Source organism: Chionomys nivalis, chromosome 9 (genome assembly GCF_950005125.1).
Source record: "Chionomys nivalis chromosome 9, mChiNiv1.1, whole genome shotgun sequence".
NCBI lineage: Eukaryota > Metazoa > Chordata > Mammalia > Rodentia > Cricetidae > Chionomys > Chionomys nivalis.
This window is the reverse complement of record NC_080094.1, coordinates 39349604-39368078: the sequence shown is the minus strand read 5'-3', so window position 1 is coordinate 39368078 and position 18475 is coordinate 39349604. Positions and strand designations below refer to the sequence as shown.

General features: G+C 40.6%; 1 protein-coding gene across 7 annotated transcripts in view; it reads left to right on the top strand.

The window, feature by feature from the left end:
* Plcb4 (phospholipase C beta 4) overlaps positions 1–18475 on the top strand; it is a 371211-nt gene that overhangs the window by 312268 nt on the left and 40468 nt on the right. For 5 of the 7 annotated variants that reach the window (XM_057780479.1, XM_057780474.1, XM_057780475.1 and 2 more), the window contains 9 exons: positions 546–641; positions 3276–3376; positions 6812–6847; positions 9016–9157; positions 9803–9887; positions 10242–10366; positions 12157–12208; positions 13439–13541; positions 14621–14785. In XM_057780479.1, coding sequence (XP_057636462.1) covers positions 546–641; positions 3276–3376; positions 6812–6847; positions 9016–9157; positions 9803–9887; positions 10242–10366; positions 12157–12208; positions 13439–13541; positions 14621–14785 — 905 coding nt within the window. The remainder of the gene's footprint in view (positions 1–545; positions 642–3275; positions 3377–6811; positions 6848–9015; positions 9158–9802; positions 9888–10241; positions 10367–12156; positions 12209–13438; positions 13542–14620; positions 14786–18475) is intronic. The other 2 variants (XM_057780480.1, XM_057780478.1) reach the window with 1 other exon arrangement.

Genomic DNA, 18475 nt, shown 5'->3' with positions numbered 1-18475 from the left:
GTGACTTTATATATTTTGTTTTTAATTTTGACTGTTTAATTGTATAGTATACTTTACCCTTTTATGTATTTTTCCATTTCTAAAATGTAGAAAAAGTTGTTTCCTACTGTGTTTTATTTACCAGGATAATAATCCCAGCCATATTACTTGTAAATACTCTTATCCTGAAGTTCTGTTGATCTCAACATGTGTGTTGGTTTTCTGCCCTGTCCTTGCTCCTAAATCTTGGTCTATGACAGGTTCTCTAAATTATGAACGTTTGATATCTGTCTTTATGTACTGGTTCCTCCTCCAAACCCGGCGATCAGAAATGGGAGGAGATTCACCCATGGTCCAGTAAACTTCCCTCCTGCGTTTGTAACATGGTGGCTTCACAATCCTTACAAAGACACAGCAATAGGAATGTGTAAGATATGAGCATAGCGAGTATGTGTCCATATAATATACTGGTTTTCCTGTCCTTCGTGTTGATCTTAACCCCCCGCCCCATTTTATATAAGGAGTCTGGCATCTTTCACCATCTGCTTGTCTGATTTGACTAACAGAGCAGCTTGAAGCTTTGAAGAGCATGATGGAAGCCGGAGAATCAGCCGCCCCAGCAAACATCTTAGAAGATGACAATGAAGAGGAGATAGAAAGCGGTGAGTTGTGGGGCTGGGGAAATGGCTTCATGGGTACATGCTTGTCATGCAAGCATGAGGACCTGAGCCTGAACATCCAGAATCCATGTGGAAGCCACATGATTACCATGACATCTGTAGTGCCCCTGGAGATGGGAAGTACAGACAGGAGACTTTCTACAACTTTGTGGGCCAGCTAGTTTGACAAAAGCAGTGGAAAACACACAGGAGGGCCTGTCTCAAAACAAGGTGGAAGGTGAGGACTGACAGCCAAGGTTGTCTTCTGACCTCCACAGGCATCATGTGGGCCCATACACACCTCTTTCACATAGTCTCATTAGCACACATGAACATCCTCCACACTGACATCACTCACACACATGCACATGCACACAAATGCACATAATACATAAAAGAGCAATGTGTTGTCATTTCAAGCTACATGTAACAAATACGTTTATATTAGAAACAAGAAAAATATTAATCTCTCTTTACAGACCCCTTTAAATAGGGATGACATTTTCTTGCTTAATATTCAGGAGTACTTTTTGATTAGCTTTAATCTTTTGAGGAGGTTGGTATTTTGTTCAGATATTATTATTTCCAGTTTATCTAGATAGTGGATATTAGTGGCTTAGTCGTCTCCTTTCCCACTGTGCACTGAGCACTTCAGAAAAGATTCACAGAGACTCTGTATTGAGTCACTTGTATATTAGGCAAGGGTTGAATGGACCCTTTGCAAGGTCCACTCTGTAATCTTTATCTATAAAGAAAAACATGAACTTCAGTCTTGTTAGTGATACAAGGAATATAGGGTAAGAGAACGCTAATGACATGATTGACTGATGTGCACACAGTGAACTTGACGGTCAAAGCATACATTACAAGTTTTATTAATTAGTTAATGACCTACACTGTATATAGCTCAGTGATACAACATAGGTCTAGCATGCAAGAGGCCTTCCCACCAGACTTCCTGGCAGCCTTGCTTAAATTACTTGAATATTTGCCATCACCTATTTTACCTTGTCTATATAGCAGCCATGATGTTTTGTTTAAAATTGGTACTAGGGTTGTAGCTCAGGAGTCGCATATTTGCCTCGTATGAGCACACCCTTGGGTTTAGTTCCTTGCACTGAAAAATAATATAATTAGTAATAACAGCGATCAATGGGACTTTTGAACATTTGGGAATGTTTTCAGACAATGATCCATTGATCATGTATCCTAGCAATTATCTGCCCAAATGACTTAAACTTGCATTGGTTTAACAGAAATACCGATGTATAGCCTGACTTGTGAGAAAGTACTTGTAGAAACTTTGTTACTCACACAGTTAAACTATGTCTGATTTTAGGAGATTAGACACACGGACTGAACCTAAAAGCTGTCAAAATAACCTAATTTTACTCACTGTCCCTTATTAAAGACCCTGACTGTGGGGGAGGTTCCACTAATCAAGCAGATGAACATCCATGGGTTTAACTCCAACCCCACAGAAAAAAAACATAACATTTGACTTTCTTATGTTTGTCTGTGCCTAGTGGGATTGAAGAGGCCAAAGATCTTCAGTATCATTCAGTTAGTTCCTATGATGGTTATATCTTACATTGCACCATCCAAATTTGGAGGCTTCAGCCTGTGGCTTATCATTACCTCCCATGATTCTGTGAGCCACAGGGGTTCATTTGGCTGTTTTCCCTTGGTTTTTTCACACAGTTGCCTGCAAGTGAACATCTGGAGCTGGCATTATTTTAAGATTTATAGACGAGTTAGACAAGGTTGCTCATAGGTTTAGCTATCTGTGGGGCTTAGCTCGGTCTCTTGAGCAGAGTATCCCCTTGTGGCCTCTACAGTAGTTTTAGTATCTCACAACACATTGACTAAGTTATAGAATCCAAGAACCTTGGCCCTAGATGCGGGAAATAGGAACTGTTTTATTATTTAAGAGCTATGCATGGAGCTGGTGTATCACTTTGTCTCTACCTCATTTGTCAAAGCAATCTTAGGGCTGCCCATGCTCAGGAGAGCAGGTAAGTGACAGATTAGATATCAATGCAGCTGTCTTTCGATATATAGTGTGGAATAGTTGTATTTTTCATATTTTTAAAATTGATGCAAAATGATATTTAAATAAAGTATTGATATATATTTATATACATTATTACATATACATGTCAACAATAGTCCTAAAATTTAGAAAATGAATATTAAGAAAAACTAGTTCTTTAATGCATCTTAAGTTTCAAAGAAGATAACTAAAAGCTTGTACGGCAATTACTGATCTACAATCCATTAAGACAAAGTGCCGAAATAATAGAATAAATTAACAAGAAAAACATTAATAATAACTATACCATTGTATACCAGCTATGGTAGACAGCTTGTGTTACTTCCTTGTTATCATATAGCCCAGTAAAATAAGTGCGCTCATTCTTTAGTGCACCTGTAGATGAAGCAGAGACTCCATAGTGATGGCAGGTGGTTCCCAAATCCTAGATGCTGTAGGTCATGGGAGCCTTCTCTCGTGTTTGCCAGGGCTTATAGGCCAGGGTCTGACTGTTTGGGACTTCCTAGTTTTTGCTTGTTTTCCTGTCTGTTAAGCAGCATTGGGAGTAGGTTGACTTCATAGTTTTTTCCCTGTCTGTTATGCAGCTGACCAAGAAGAAGAAGCCCACCCTGAGTACAAATTTGGAAGTGAACTGTCTGCTGATGACTTCAGTCACAAGGAAGCAGTTGCCAACAGTGTCAAGAAGGTCAGAGGCTTTGCATCCCTATTCTTCCTGATTTTTAAGGGTGACAGTTTTTGTGGAATTTTGGGGCTGTAACAGCCACGGCAGAATCAGATTGGACTTTCCTGGCCACTCCCCATTTTGGTCAGGCATTTATAAATACCACCATTTACTGAGTATACTTGATGGGTAGGAAAACCGTATCTCAGACACAAAGGTTAGCCTGCTGGAACCATTAGGAGAATAAATCCCAAGCATTCCAAATCAGGCCTCAGTACCAAGCTGGTCCAGCTGGTGAGAAAACCATCCTGATGGAAGTATAGAAAGTTCCCACCCATTAAGGTAGGGAAGAATGTTATTAGGTAGGTGCCCAGCGTAGGTCACTCTGTCATAAACAGATCAGAACACACTTTCATTTTGCCTTTTGGTAGCTTCTGTAGGTCTCTCATTGTTTAGGAGAGGGGTGGGAAATAGAGAGTGAAGAGTCAAGTAATTGTATGATTCAGTGTGTGGCTAGTACTATCATGAAACTAGACACAAGTACGAGAGTGGAGAATAATGAAAGAATGAAGTGACAAGAAGAAGGAGCCCAGAAACCAGAAGGGAAAGATGAGTTCACTCCACAGAGAAATGGAGAATGGAATCTCACGCAGAAGGACAACAGTAAGAGCAACGACGATGCAAGTGAGGCAGAGTGAAGGATGGGGAGAAAGAAGCAGAGACGCACTAGCGGGGAATTAAATGCTCTAGCAGTTTGCAAGTTTCTATGAGAAATTCAAAACTTAGGTGAAACATAATTTGTTTCACGCAAAACTTTAAAAGGGGGAGGGAGTGTGATGTAATAGAAGACTTTGATAGTCGCTTTGTGAACTCTCCTTTAAAGGAAAGCAGGGGCAGAAGTGTGGAAAATATTGAGGATGGGCTTTTAATTGGTCAGAGACAGCCCCTAGTGAATGAACTAGAAGGGGAGAGGAGAGAATGTTCCAAGGCATATCAAGAACATAAGCAATGGTAAAGGTGAAGGAATGAGAAGCAAGATGACCTCCTGGAGTCCTTGTAAGAGGAACAGGGTAGTGGTACTACTTACTGGAGTGGGAATACTGCATGAGACAGGACTCCCCAGTTTCAAATGGGACAGAAAACTGGAGATGTCTGTAAGCTATTGAAGTGGAAGTACCAAGAGAATTGATTCCCTGGCCACATGTCCTGTGTAACCTTGGGTAAGTTATTTAACCTCTTTCTGCCTTCGCTTCTTTATCTGAAATATGCGGGTATTAACGCCTGTTTCATCAGGTACTCTCCAAAAACTAAATGAACTTGCAGTGGTGCTGCATGCATGGTAGCCTTATACACGTGGTATAGTTCTGCCATGCTGCATTTCTTTCATTCTCATTCACGTTCTCATCATCACTCATGCAACCAGCACCTGCATCTAGAAGAGAGGCTGAGCAAGAGATGGAAGTTTTAGAGATAATGTTTGAAGTCCTGGAAATAGCAGAGATGAGTCATGAGAGATGAAAAAGAAGGCCCAAGTGGAGTCCTAGTCAAACATATGCTCACAGGAGAGGAAGCAGGAAGGAAAAACAGAATTGGCTTGCCAGCAGCCAACCAAAGGGAAGAGGACTGTTCTGGGCCTTGAATGCTATTGAGTGATTGGCTGCAAAGACTTCTAGATTGGTAGCATGAAGGTCTTTGGGAGAAGTTTCAATTGCATGCTTGGAGTAAAGGGAACAGTGGAGCAGACAGGCAGGAAGCAGTAGGCATTGTCTCTGCCTTTGAGAGCTTTGCCTTGAAAGGAACAAGTGATGGGCTGGTGCCTGAAAGAAATGTGAGGGGGGCTGGAGAGATGGCTCAGCGGTTAAGAGCATTGCCTGCTCTTCCAAAGGTCCTGAGTTCAATTCCCAGCAACCACATGGTGGCTCACAACCATCTGTAATGAGGTCTGGTGCCCTCTTCTGGCCTGTAGGCATACACACAGACAGAACATTGTATACATAATAAATAAATAAATATTAAAAAAGAAAAAGAAAAGAAAGAAAGAAATGTGAGGTAGGGAAGGGATGCTCTTTTAGAATCCGGATGATGTTTAGTGCTATGGAAAGGGAGTCACTGTATTGCAAGAGAGAAGTACCAGCTAGCTGCCTAGGGACTCCTTGAGAAGATGAGCATAGATGAGATCATAGCGATGTGGAGGTGTGGTCCTTGGTAGAGTAGGGATGTTTGCTTTGTGAAAACAGTGGGCAAGGATGTAGATAGGAGGGTTTGATGGTAGGAAGATAGATTTATTTTTTTTGTCTGATAGAAAAGTCAAAGAAATAGTATCCATTTCTGATCATAGAGAATTGTGAGTATTTTGAGAATACAGATGGCCACTAAGACCCAAGAATGTTTTCTCATCTGTCCTGTCTTAACCTAGGCTAGTATAACAAAAATATCTGACTGGTTGGTTCAGATACCTAAAATTTATTTCTTGGTGCTTTCTGGGTTGGATGCCAAGGTTAAGGTGCCAACCAATATCTTCTTGAAGGCTCTCTTTGCCAGCATATCTTCCCACTGTGGAAAGAAAATGGGAAAGTAAGGTTTTTCTTAGCATCACTCATGAGAACACTAACCCTACTGTGAAGACTTCACCCTGTGACCTAATTACCTCCCATAGGCTTCATCTGCAAATTATGATGTGTCTTGACTTACAATATGATTATGATAAATTCATCCTAAAAGGTGAAAACACAAATTAAAATGCATCTGATACACTTAACTGTTTGAACAGTATAGCTCAGCAATGTAGTTTACTGTAGAGTTCTGGCCATTTACCCTTGGGATTAAGTGGCTGACAAGGAGCCACTGTCCTACATCACAAGAGGACACCAAACGGTATATCCTTAGCCAAGAAATGATCAAACTGAAAATAGTTTCCACTGGATGATTATCACTTCACACCCTCATAAAACAAGCAAAAAAAAACCATAAATCAAGCTGTCATTTAAGTTGGGGATCATCAATAATCTGTCACACAAATTAGGGTTTCACCACATATGGTTTTGGTGGGGCTACAAACATTGAGTTCATGGCAGCGTCACAAACATGAATGCTGGCTTACTGAAAATGCCCATTTGTGCTTCCCTTTACATGTAAGGGAAGGTGGGCACATTGGTAATCCATTTTCAGTCTTCATGCCATAATCCTCAGTGAACATGTTATGATGAAGTGTCTAAGTGAAGACTGTCAACAGAGTAGGGAAGTGTCAACATTATAACTTCCAAAGTATAGGCAGCAATCTTAGCATTTCTGCAGTATTTGATTTTGTTGATCATGGCTTTATGGCATTAATAATTTACCATATAAACAAATAAATAGAATAACAAGTTTACATATGCTTACTTTCATAAGTATGGGCTAATGAGTTTGGAAATTTGCCCGTTAGAGAGGTAAACAAATCATTTTCTTTCTCTAATTTAGACCTCAGATGACCTTGAACATGAAAACAACAAAAAGGTAACCGAATACTTCTCAAGCATTTGTTCATTAGGAGACACTCACATGTGGCCTTCTCATACTTAGCATCTTCTACTGGGTGTTGATAATCTTCCTAGCCCATGTGATGTCAGGGGTCGTGTTTACAGGTATAATAGTGACATGTCTGAGTCATCTAGTTATATGAGTTCAAAGGAAAAAAATCATAGCAATTAATCCATTAAATCTAATTTAAAATGTAACTAAGGTAGGTAAGCCAATTTCCATAAAAGTAGGTATTTAATACTATAAGGTATTTCCTTGTGTATAATGAGATTTCAGTCAAAGAAGAAAGTTACTTAAGCATTAGCATATTAAACATGAAAATAGAAACAACCTGTAATGCAGCAGAGCCATACCATAGCATAGAAGAAAAATAATATTGGTTCTGATGCTGCTGACATTCTGAAAGGCTAGCTTCACACTATATCTTACAGGGTCTTCATTCAGTGGTAGCAGACACTGGCCTTATTGTGAAAATAAAGTATATTGTGTTTTAATTTTCTTTTATCCTCCTCAAGGTTCTCAGTGTTTCAAATTTTTGCATGTGTTTTTATTATATAATGTGGAGACTGATGGCAATCACAGAGACAAAAATTGCCTTGTTCCTGGCTTCTCACTCATAATTCAGAGCACAGGAGATCCTGGCTTGCTGTGTGTGGGGGCCCTGTTTGCACTTGGAGTGGATGTCTTCCTCCTATTCCCCTAACTCTTCAGCATTCAGGAACACCTACCTGTATTTCTGAGGACCCTCTGTCCCTAGACTGGCTTTTCATTAGATGATCGATCCAGCCGTACACAGACAGACACATTTGATGCTTTGCCCTGTGTTAACTGAATGATTTTTTCGTCTGCAGAGCTTTTAGTCTTGTCCCGTGACTAGTGGGGATCCTCATGATACACAGTGATAAGTTTCCATAACCCTTCAGGTTCAAAAGGAAGAGAAGGGTTCAGTCCAAATGCAATAGGATCCCACAGGCAAACAAATCAGGAATCCGTCATGGTCCCAGCATATAGTACTGGGGTTATAAGCATGAAATACTGGGGACTGGAGTTGGGGGGCCTATGTGGAAAAAGATGAAAAACAAAAGCAAGTTGTATGTTTACATGACATATCACAGGCTTTTACAGGTGAAAGCAGGTAAAAAGACTCAAAGATTAAGCACTTGGGAGGCAGAGGCAGGCGGATCTCTGTGAGTTTCAAGACCAGCCTGGTCTACAAAGGGAGTTCCAGGACAGGCTCCAAAGCTACAGAGAAACTCTGTCTCGAAAAACCAAAAAAAAAAAAAAAAAAAAAAAGAACGTAATCTTACTGACCATTGCTTACTCATTCTGTACATATTCTGTACATAAGCTATTTCTCTTCCTAGGCTGAGTCTCTTCAAGGAAAATAACTCCAGAGGTTCTCAACAACAACAACAACAAGAAAAACCTGACCACTTGTGGGACGTTATTTTGTTGTTGTTATTGTTGTTGTTGTTGATTGTGTTCAGTTTGCTTTGCACTCCTAAGAAATAAAGTAGTTGAGTTTGTTTTTCTCTGTACAAAGCAATGCATCCTATATAGCAAAGCAAGTTATCAAGTTCTTTTATGAGTAAACACTTCAGTAAAAACACCTAAACCATGTATATGTGTACTGAAAGTCCTAGAAGAGTTCTGCTGTAAAGGGTGATCTGCAGCACCCCTTTGTCAATGCCTGAAAACTGGTTGTGGCATGACAAACATTTGGGCCTCCTCTGGCACTCTCTTCCAGTGGGACCCAAGTGCTTGTGGCTACATAGCCTGTGGGTGATGTGATGTACATAGCCTGTGGGTGATGTGATGTACACAAATGCTGGATAGCCACTCATTTTGAGCTTTGTGCATCCGTTTGAATGGTAATATTACTACCATTGTCAGTGTTGCCGTGAGACCCCAGTACAGTCTCTTGAATATTCTGAAGCCCTTTGAAAAATCTAACAGATAAGATGATTGTCTTCCAGCTACCTCCTTCTGCGTTAAGTAGACCTATGCATTTTAATCTTTAAGAGAGCAGCAAGGTCTTTTACATTTGAATCTGTGTATATGCAAATGCTCTCTAATGCCTAAGGCAAAATCTATGAGTCCCCTTGAAGCCATCAACTTAAACCGGCATGTTTCTGTGTTCACAGGGCCTGGTCACTGTAGAAGATGAGCAGGCATGGATGGCATCTTATAAATACGTAGGTGCTACCACGAATATCCATCCGTACTTGTCCACAATGATCAACTACGCGCAGCCTGTGAAGTTTCAAGGTTTCCATGTGGCTGAAGGTAACACTACAGGTTAAATGCAATAGCTTTCTGCCTGCCTCTCTGTTACACCGACTGATTCTCGCCTGACTCACTGCCCTTTTCCTGGATTCATTGTGCTGTGGTTCTCTGCATCAGCCACAAGGTGGCTGTGGAAGACCATGACTTGTGAGCTTGTAGCTTTCCGTATGCTTTCATGGGCTTCTTTATTTACTTTGTTATGGCAAATTATATTAGTAATACTTAAGAAGCACGGTATCCGTCTTGATTCCTGTGTGTGTATATCGTGTAATCTCTGGCTGCAGGAAAGCAAAGTTAGCCAGTGGGTACAGGGTAGCCTTGAGATAGGGGGAATAAGATTTGATATTCTGCGGCACATAACATCTATTCCAAGATGACTATCATTATCTTTCTCCATTATTCTCAACAACTACATAACTCAGCAGTGACTGAGGTACATATCGTTTATTTAATTATTATACATTTAATTCACCATTTGCACAGAGTGCTAATGGAACTCCGAGCAACTGGCACAGTCGTGTAGAATGGGCCACAAACAATTTCTGGTTTGGGATGTAAGGTTCAGGGTGTGATTGTATCGGCTGCTTGCTTTTTTAGGGGTTCGGTGACCGAGTTTTTGAGTATATCTTTGCTTTTTTTTTACAGAGCGCAATATTCACTATAACATGTCTTCTTTTAACGAGTCAGTTGGCCTTGGCTACTTGAAGACACACGCGATTGAATTTGTAAAGTATCCTAATGTACTAAATGGGATGGATGGTACTCCTTAGGAGCAGCAGGGGGCTTTACAAGAGATTAGCAGCTATTTGTAATTTTAATATTTAGGGGTTTTGTATAATTTTTATTGTCACGCTGATAAAATTATGTGTGTGAAAGAAGACCCTGGCAGCTGTGGCAACCTCCCTGGATGTGAATAGTTTCCAGACTCCACACTGCGACTGTGATCTTCCTCTGAGCACCATTGATAATGGGAACCGTCTTGTGTCATCTGCCTGTGTGTCACTGTTGTCCCACGCCTCTACTGCGTTACTTCTTTGTTATGTTTGTCCGGGCTGCTTCTGGATTTCCTTAATAAGTTACCCAGTTACAATAAGCGACAAATGAGCCGCATTTACCCCAAGGGAGGCCGAGTTGATTCCAGTAATTACATGCCTCAGATTTTCTGGAACGCTGGTTGCCAGATGGTTTCACTGAACTATCAAACCCCAGGTAGGAGCTAATGTCCAGTGACCCCCAAAGTCCACATGAACACTGGGACAGGGCAGCTGTGCAGCTGCCTCCATTCGCTTGAGGCAGTGTTTCCTTTTTTATTTTTTAGAAGCTCTCATGTGGCAAAACATTGTTTCCTTGGCTTTATATTATTGTAAAACATTAAAACCCCATTGAAGCCATAATAGAAGATAATATTTCAATTTAATCTCTTTCATCAATGCCATGACTAAGCTGCCAAATGGTAGTTTCTATTCTAAAATATTTCTAATTATTCTTCCTTCTGGGTCAAGGTTATGTCTTTGTTTTTAGATGGAATTTAGTGAGAAGAGTCTGCGTGTCTTTGTGTGGTAACTGAGATTTTTCTGCCCCCTTGGGAAAGTGCTCTGGCCACTGTGGCCATTCAGCACACATTGATGGTGGTAGCATTTCACCATGACATCACAGACTTCCACCATAAGCTCTGTAAGATGCAGCACTAAGAACTAGATGTTGTCCCAGGTGCTGAGCTGTAATTTGGTCCTCCAAAGTATATTTGTGGACAGCTCTCCAATACACAGTGACTCTTTTTCTTCTTTCCCTAAAAGGAGTAACTTTTGATAAATGTACAAATTTCTGAAGTTTGCTTAGGAGCCTCTGGTCATAATCCTGTGACTACAGACAGTGAAATAAAAATAGACACAAAAATAGACAAAGGGCACAAACCATGTTTACTTTATATGATACATTCTTCGGCATGGATTTTTTAATTGGTTGAAACAAAGATAAAAATAAAACACATAGTCCCTGGCTTTAAGAGGACACCTCCCAATACTTGCCAGCACTGGAGCCACTTCCTTCCTTTCCTCAGGCATCTCCTCTGAGGACCCCTGTGCAACTTCCTCTCCTTCATCTGGGCTCACCTGCCTACCTTTGGCATGAACATGAGCTGGCTGTGTTTCTTACCTCTGGGAGAAGAACCTCCCTGGTGGCCAGAGTTCCTTAGAAATACATCCCTGTTTAGAATCCCAACAGTCCTCTCTAGAAGAGTCTGGATGCAGGTCCTGATAGAATCTTTATTATTATTATTATTATTATTATTATTATTATTATTATTATCAGGATTGGAACAAAATGATGCCACTGCTTTTCCTCACCAGTGACTCAAGCTGTGGTCTAGGAAGCCCATGAACTCACAATGAGGGACAGCATGCTCCTAAAGCAGTTCATGTTTTGAGCAACCGTGTATTTTATTCTGAGAAGAATGTTTGTGTTTAATTATGAGAAAAAAAAGCAAAAGTTTCTCTGTGTACAAGAGAAAAATTTTAATTCAGGCCCTCCCAGGGTACCCCTAAGAGAAGAATTCTAGGTCTCATACAGATAAGCCATCAAATTTTATGGGATGCTTAGCCAGATGATTTTATGTTCCTTTTAATCATGTTTTATGTTCTTAATAGCCCTCTGGTGGCTCTAGCATCCTTGCCCTCTGTGCCACTGAGTTACTGCCCATTCCCTAACTGCAGCGGCTTGTACATCTCTACTCTCAACATCAACTAAACATCCTGTAACTCCTGTACCCAATCCACCTTGCAGAGCAGTTCTAGGGTAACCTTTATGAAAACATACTCAGTGCGTAATTTAAATTAAATATGAGGTCATTTCAACTTGGAAGACAGTCATGGGCCCTACACTTAGCCAGTAGTAGTCTTCTGAACCTGGGAATAATGTGGCTTCCATCGTTCCCAGTTACCCTGTCAGGACCTTCTTTATCCAGGGAGATGAGATCCTAAATTATTTTTGTCTTTTGACAGATTTAGCGATGCAACTGAATCAGGGAAAATTTGAGTATAATGGATCCTGTGGGTGAGTAATATTATTTAAACTGTTACCAGCTAGTTTCTGGACATCCTGCTTCAGCTTTAATGAAACCATGACATTTTAAACTAGGAAAAGCTGAATATATGCTGGTTCTAAAGCGGAAATAGAAATAAGTGAAGTCTCTCAGTAGATTATATATACAAATATACAACTTTGATCTGTCTCATGTTGTTAAGCTGGTTTTCTTTTAACTATGCAGTCCCTCATATATACTCAAGAGTTGGGTCGTTTCATTCTAAATTCAATAGCGGATGTTTTTGTGTCTGAAATAGGCAGTGGGGCATGCTCATCCGGGCATTAACCAGAGATGTGGGCATCAAATATGTATAGCTTTCTTGCCAAGGAATATAGCAATGAAGCAAATTTCATTTCAAATGAAGCTGTGGGTGTAAAGTTGAATTTAATTCTTCCGGAAATAAACGTTCATCCTCTCTGGATTCTTTTGCGTGCTTATAAATAACAGTTATATAATGATGTGAATGTTGTTCTAGTTTACCTAAATAACACTTAAAAATCTGTGAACCCAGTAGCAGAATAGGAAATGTTAATTCTTCTGAAGTGAAATGAAAGTACAGAACTCAGATTCTGCAGTGATGAAAAGCTCAGCCAAGATCACAGCCCAGTGGCCCTTAGATGGATGCACAGGAATCCCATGCCGTCCAGTGGTGATGCTGTCTAGGAGTTCTTTGTGGTGACTTGAGTAGTGGGATACTTTAATCTCAACCATGGAAAACAAGGCGAGATAACAGGCTTTCAACAGTTGTGCATTAGAAACATCTCCCCCATCTGTACACTCCGTCCCTGTGCCTGTGCCCATACACCACCAACAGCTTACCTATCCTGAGTAATCTGTGCAGGAGTCTTGTTCAGCACGCATTCTATAAGGAAAAGAGACTAACATTTAGCCAAATGGAAAAGGACTCAGGAACCAACCAAACCTTTGGTCAAAGGAAACAGCTCTGTCAGTACATTCTCTTTCTGTTGTTCAAGTAAAGAAACAGTCTTCTCGTCTTTGACACAGCACATGTGGCCTGTGTTGGCTGCCTAGTGTTTGCTCTTCAGGAGTCTCCAAAGGTCACGGTCATTGTTTTTAATCCATAGAATCTGCCTGAAAGTCTAGCTCCTGAGTTATGGAAGAGAGAAAGGAAGTGTCTGGTATTTAAGCCATTGCACAAGCCACCAGTAGAATAAACACCTGTGCCTCCTTCCTGCCAGGTACCTTCTCAAGCCAGATTTCATGAGGCGGCCTGACCGGACGTTTGACCCCTTCTCTGAAACCCCTGTGGATGGGGTTATTGCAGCCACATGCTCAGTACAGGTATTGCCCCTGCTCATCACAGACTCTGTAAACACACATCCATGTACAAATGCACCCAGAAGAAAATGACAGTTAAAATGTTTAGCATCACGTTTTAAGAATTGTACATAGCTCTCAATGTGGACTTACTTTCTGCTGTATTCTGAGTTTTCACTACTAAATTTATGAGCAACTTGAAGTGAAATCCACCATCCAGAAAGTATCTCTCACCTGATTGCATTCATATAGAATTCTTTTTTTTTTTTTTTAAAAAAAAGTAAGCTATGATGACAGGAAGCAAATCAATCCTTGTTTCTGGACACAGATGGAAGGGGCAGATTATCATAGGGCCCAAAAGAGCTAGACATGGAGGTGCTATAAATGCTTGTTTCCCTCACTGTGGTTTTAAAGACATGTGTCCATATCTGAAAAATTGATCTTACTATATAATTAAATGCCTATAGTTTAGCATGTCTTGATTATACTTCAAAAAAGCTGTTTCAAAATTAGATAAAATGATAAATAAATAAATGAAGGGCATACTTGTTTGGAAAGTAAATGTAAATGAAGTTACTCCCAGCTTTAAGGTAGGTAAAATTTAATCCTGATCTCTACAGTTGAACGACTCTCACTGCTGCCAGCATTGGTGCCATTGAAGACTAGCAGGCCGAGTCTAGCACTGATTTTCTTCTGCTGTGTTTCTTTCCAAGACTTCTAGAAGAGTTCAGGAGTTAGTTTATAGCCTTATAGGATCCCAGAACCACATAGGGCATATCCACAGCCTTTGCTTCTTTGCACAGATCTGGAGACTTGGGTGGTAAAACCGTGCTGAGGGCAAGACCTCGCCATAGGATATTGTGCATGTTCATTTTTTACTGTTTTTCAGGACGTATTTAGAGGATATTACCTAAGAACTTTTACTTTCAAAGAATAGTTTCTCCAAAATGCTTTGTTTTAATACAGAAAATTCCAGAGAAAAGATCAAATATTCATATTAATTGAAATTCCCCAAATAAAAATTTTCAACTCTTCCTTACAGTTTGCCACCAGTGCTCACACAGAGGCCACTGCTCACCCACCCTGTGTCTGTGTTACTGCAGGTTATATCAGGGCAATTCCTATCAGATAAGAAGATCGGCACATACGTGGAAGTAGACATGTATGGATTGCCTACCGACACCATACGGAAGGAGTTCCGGACTCGCATGGTTATGAACAATGGACTCAACCCAGTTTACAATGAAGAATCGTTTGTGTTTCGGAAGGTAGGGCATTAGCTGTGTGTCACTGTTCCTCAGAAGCCAGAGGGGCTAATTTTCCGCATGGAACACACAAGATAGAGGAATGCCATTCGCCACACCGTCTTTACCTCCTTCTGTCATCTAATAGGACACTCTGTCCCTGTCTTATGGTTGTGCTTTACAAATCGGCTATTTTGGCTCTGCCCCTTTTTGGCCACCTCCTGTCAGGTAGAATATACCTCAAAGTCATGGTGGTTATCATCACACACTGAAGGTTGGTAGTGCAAAGGTTGGACGGAAAGCTACACCAAAACTAAGGTCAGTTTTGTGACGCGGGTGGGTGCTGTGTTCAGTAATGAAGCACCACTTTTTGTGACGCGGGTGGGTGCTGTGTTCAGTAATGAAGCACCACTGCTCAGTTTTGTGACGCAGGTGGGTGCTGTGTTCAGTAATGAAACACCACTGCTCAGTTTTGTTTTTGTTTTCTGCACGTAGTTTTCAGGGCCTCAGTGTCTTTTCCCAGTTCTGTCTGCCAGATCCTATGAGCGAGCAGCCATCCTCTCTCATGGTCATTCTTTTATCTCTTCAGTTAAGGATGCTTCGAAAAACCCACACACTGGCAGAGATCTCTCCAACATGCCTGCCATTTCCCTTTCCTGGTTTGCTGTCAAGCAAAAATGTTTTCTTGTTTTCACAGATTTTCCAGGTGTTTCTGCTTCCTCCATTTGTCATGAAACAAAGAAAATCAGTTTCTGGTCCTTCCTGACAAGATAGGGACTGTTTATTTCAGAATAGAACGCCTGGCTGAGAGAAACCAAAGTAGGGGTGATACAACAGGTCCTTCTAAACTGAGGTTCCCCTGTGAGGGGAATGCTATCGTTATTCCCACCTCCACTGATACAGCAGCTCAGTTTGAACTGAGTCTCTCCTGTCACAGTGCGGCATAGAATGTTGCGTTGTGCCTTTTTCCTTCCTTGCATTTCTCAACTACTGCCATGAAGAAATACTTTCTTGTAATGAATAATCCCCACACATTTGTAGAAAGTCAGAAACTTTTCCCAGACAATATCCTTTTTGATAAACAAATATCCAGCTTGTTTTCTTTTTCATTTTTATAATTGTCTCTGTGGACTGTTGCTTCGGGATATTGCCATGCACACATACAATGTGCGCTGATCACGTGCACCGCACACCCTGGTCCTTTGTCCTCTTCTCCCCTTTCCCTCTCCCCATACTTCTCTTTGTTTCCCTGGATATTTTCTTTTCTCCTTTCAGGATATATATAGATGTAGCATAATTCCATGTGTCTGTGTAAAATCTAGGACGCACACAGGAGAAAAGGCGTACGATGTTTGTCTGTCTAGTGCTGAGTTTTTTCCACTTAGTGTGATTATCACCGTTGCCTCATTTCCTGTAAACAACATAGCTTTGTCTTTGTGTCTGAGAAAAGGTCCACTGTGTGTGTATCACATTTTCTTGCTCTGGTCCTCTGCTTTTGGACATCTTGGTTGTTGTGTAACTTAGCCATGATGAACAGGACTGCAATGAGCACCCATGTGCCGGTCCCCTCTGTGGCGTGTTCACTTAGAGGCATTTGGATAAATGCCAGGAGTCTGTGTCTAGGTCCTGTGTTGCATCTGGTTTTTTGAGACCCCTCCATACTGATTTCTATAGTGGCCGGACTGGTTTACCTTCCCACCAGCACTCTAGAAGGGGTCTGTGTTGTCCACATCTTTGTCAGCGTTTGACTGGGTAAGATAGAAACTGAGTATTGTTTACTTTGCATTTTTCTGTGAAGTGCAGGTTTTTTTCAAATGTTTATTTGCTATTTGTATCTTTCTCTTAAAAATTATTTTTATTTTATGTGCATGGGTATTTTACTTGCATGTATGACTACGTACCTTGTATATTCTGTGCCCATGGAGGCCAGAAGTTGGCTTGGGATTCACTAGAAATAGAGTTACAGGTGGTTATAAACTGCCCTGGGGCTTCAAAGAATTTAACCCCGGTCCTCTAGAAGAGCAACGAGTACTCTTAATGGCTCGGCCAGCTCTCCAACCCCCATATATATATATATATTTGTCACTCTTTGAGAATTGCCTGCTCATTTCACTGGACAGTTTGTTGACTTGGTTGCTTGATTCCTTGCTGTTTTTGTTTATTTTTTGCTTGTTCTTTATATATTCTAGATAGCAACCCTCCATCTGATTTACAGCTAGATAAGATTTCTCCCCCACTCTGAGTGTTCTGTACTATTTCCCCTGCAGCTCAGAACCTTTGGGTCTCCTTTGTCAAGTGCTGGCATTATTTCTGGAGCAAGTGGAGTTCTATGTGGAAATTCTTCCCTGTGCCGATATCTGGAAGTTTTCCACATGCTTTCCTCTGACAGTTTCAGGGTTTCAGATCTTTCACAACATTCTCTGATTTGATTGGAATTGTTCTTTATTCAGGGTGAGAGATAGGGATTTTGTTTCATTCTTCTTCAGGTGTAGATCCAGCTTTCCCAGAATTATTTGCTAATAAACTATCTTATCTTCAATATACACTTTTGACATTGTTGTCAAAAACCAGGTAGCTATAGCTGTATGGATTTTTATATGGATCCTTGGCTCTGTTCTGTTGATCTGTACCTGTAATTTTGTGCCAATATCATGCTGCTTTTGTTCCTATGGCTCTGTAGTAGAGTTTGAGATCATGTATAGTGATGCCACCAACATTACTCTTCTTCGCTCTCTGGTGTCTTATATGCTTCTGTATGAATGGTAAGATTTCAGTTACATTTATTTTAAAGAGCTTTGTTTTGCTTTTGAAGCAGTTGTGAATGTGATTCTTTCATTCATTTCTTCCTGAGCATGTTTACCATGGTATAGGCCAGTAGTTCTCACCCTTCCTAATGCTGTGACCAACCCTTTCATATAGTTTCCCATGTTGTAGTGACCTCCAGTCATAAATTATTTTCATTAATACTTCATAGCTCTAATTTTGTTACTATTATGAATCATAATATAAATATCTGTGTTTTTTCATGGTCTCAGGCAACCCCTGTGAAAGGGTCATTTGACAACCGCCCCCAAGGGGATTACAGCCCAAAGGTTGAGAACCACTGCTATAGACAAAAGCTACTGTTTTTTTCTTTGTGTGTGTTTATTTTAAACCCTTCCATTTTGTTAAAACTGTTCTTCAGATCTACCTTTTTTTTTAGGTATAGTCATTGGGGTCTCTCATACACAGAACCTTTCATACAGTGGCTCTACAAAAAGGACACTTGGATTTCTTCCCTTCTGCTACCCAACATCCCAGCATGTGTCAGTAGAGTGCAAGAAACATGGAGAATGAAAATTAGCACATGGCACATGAATTTTGTTTTATACATGAAGTGTTCCCTCAGAAATGCTCTTCATGTTTTTAAAACCAAGAAAAACTAAATGCTCTAAGTAGCCCAAGTGGCAAACAAGTGTAGGACTAGAAGTCAAGGGTCGCAAGCCCAGGCTCCACTGATTATCGCTAACATAAGAAAAGCCATTCAGTTGTTCAGGGTCTGTCTTTGTGTTGGGTGAAAATGACAATAATTGGAGCTGCAGTCTTTGATATTAATCCATTTAATATACTTAAGGAGGTGACTTCCAAAATACCTGCACCTCTTGCCTTATTGGTATTGGGGGCACCAATCTTATGCTGAATATTTAGGAATGCTAGTGGCTCATTGGTTTGTTT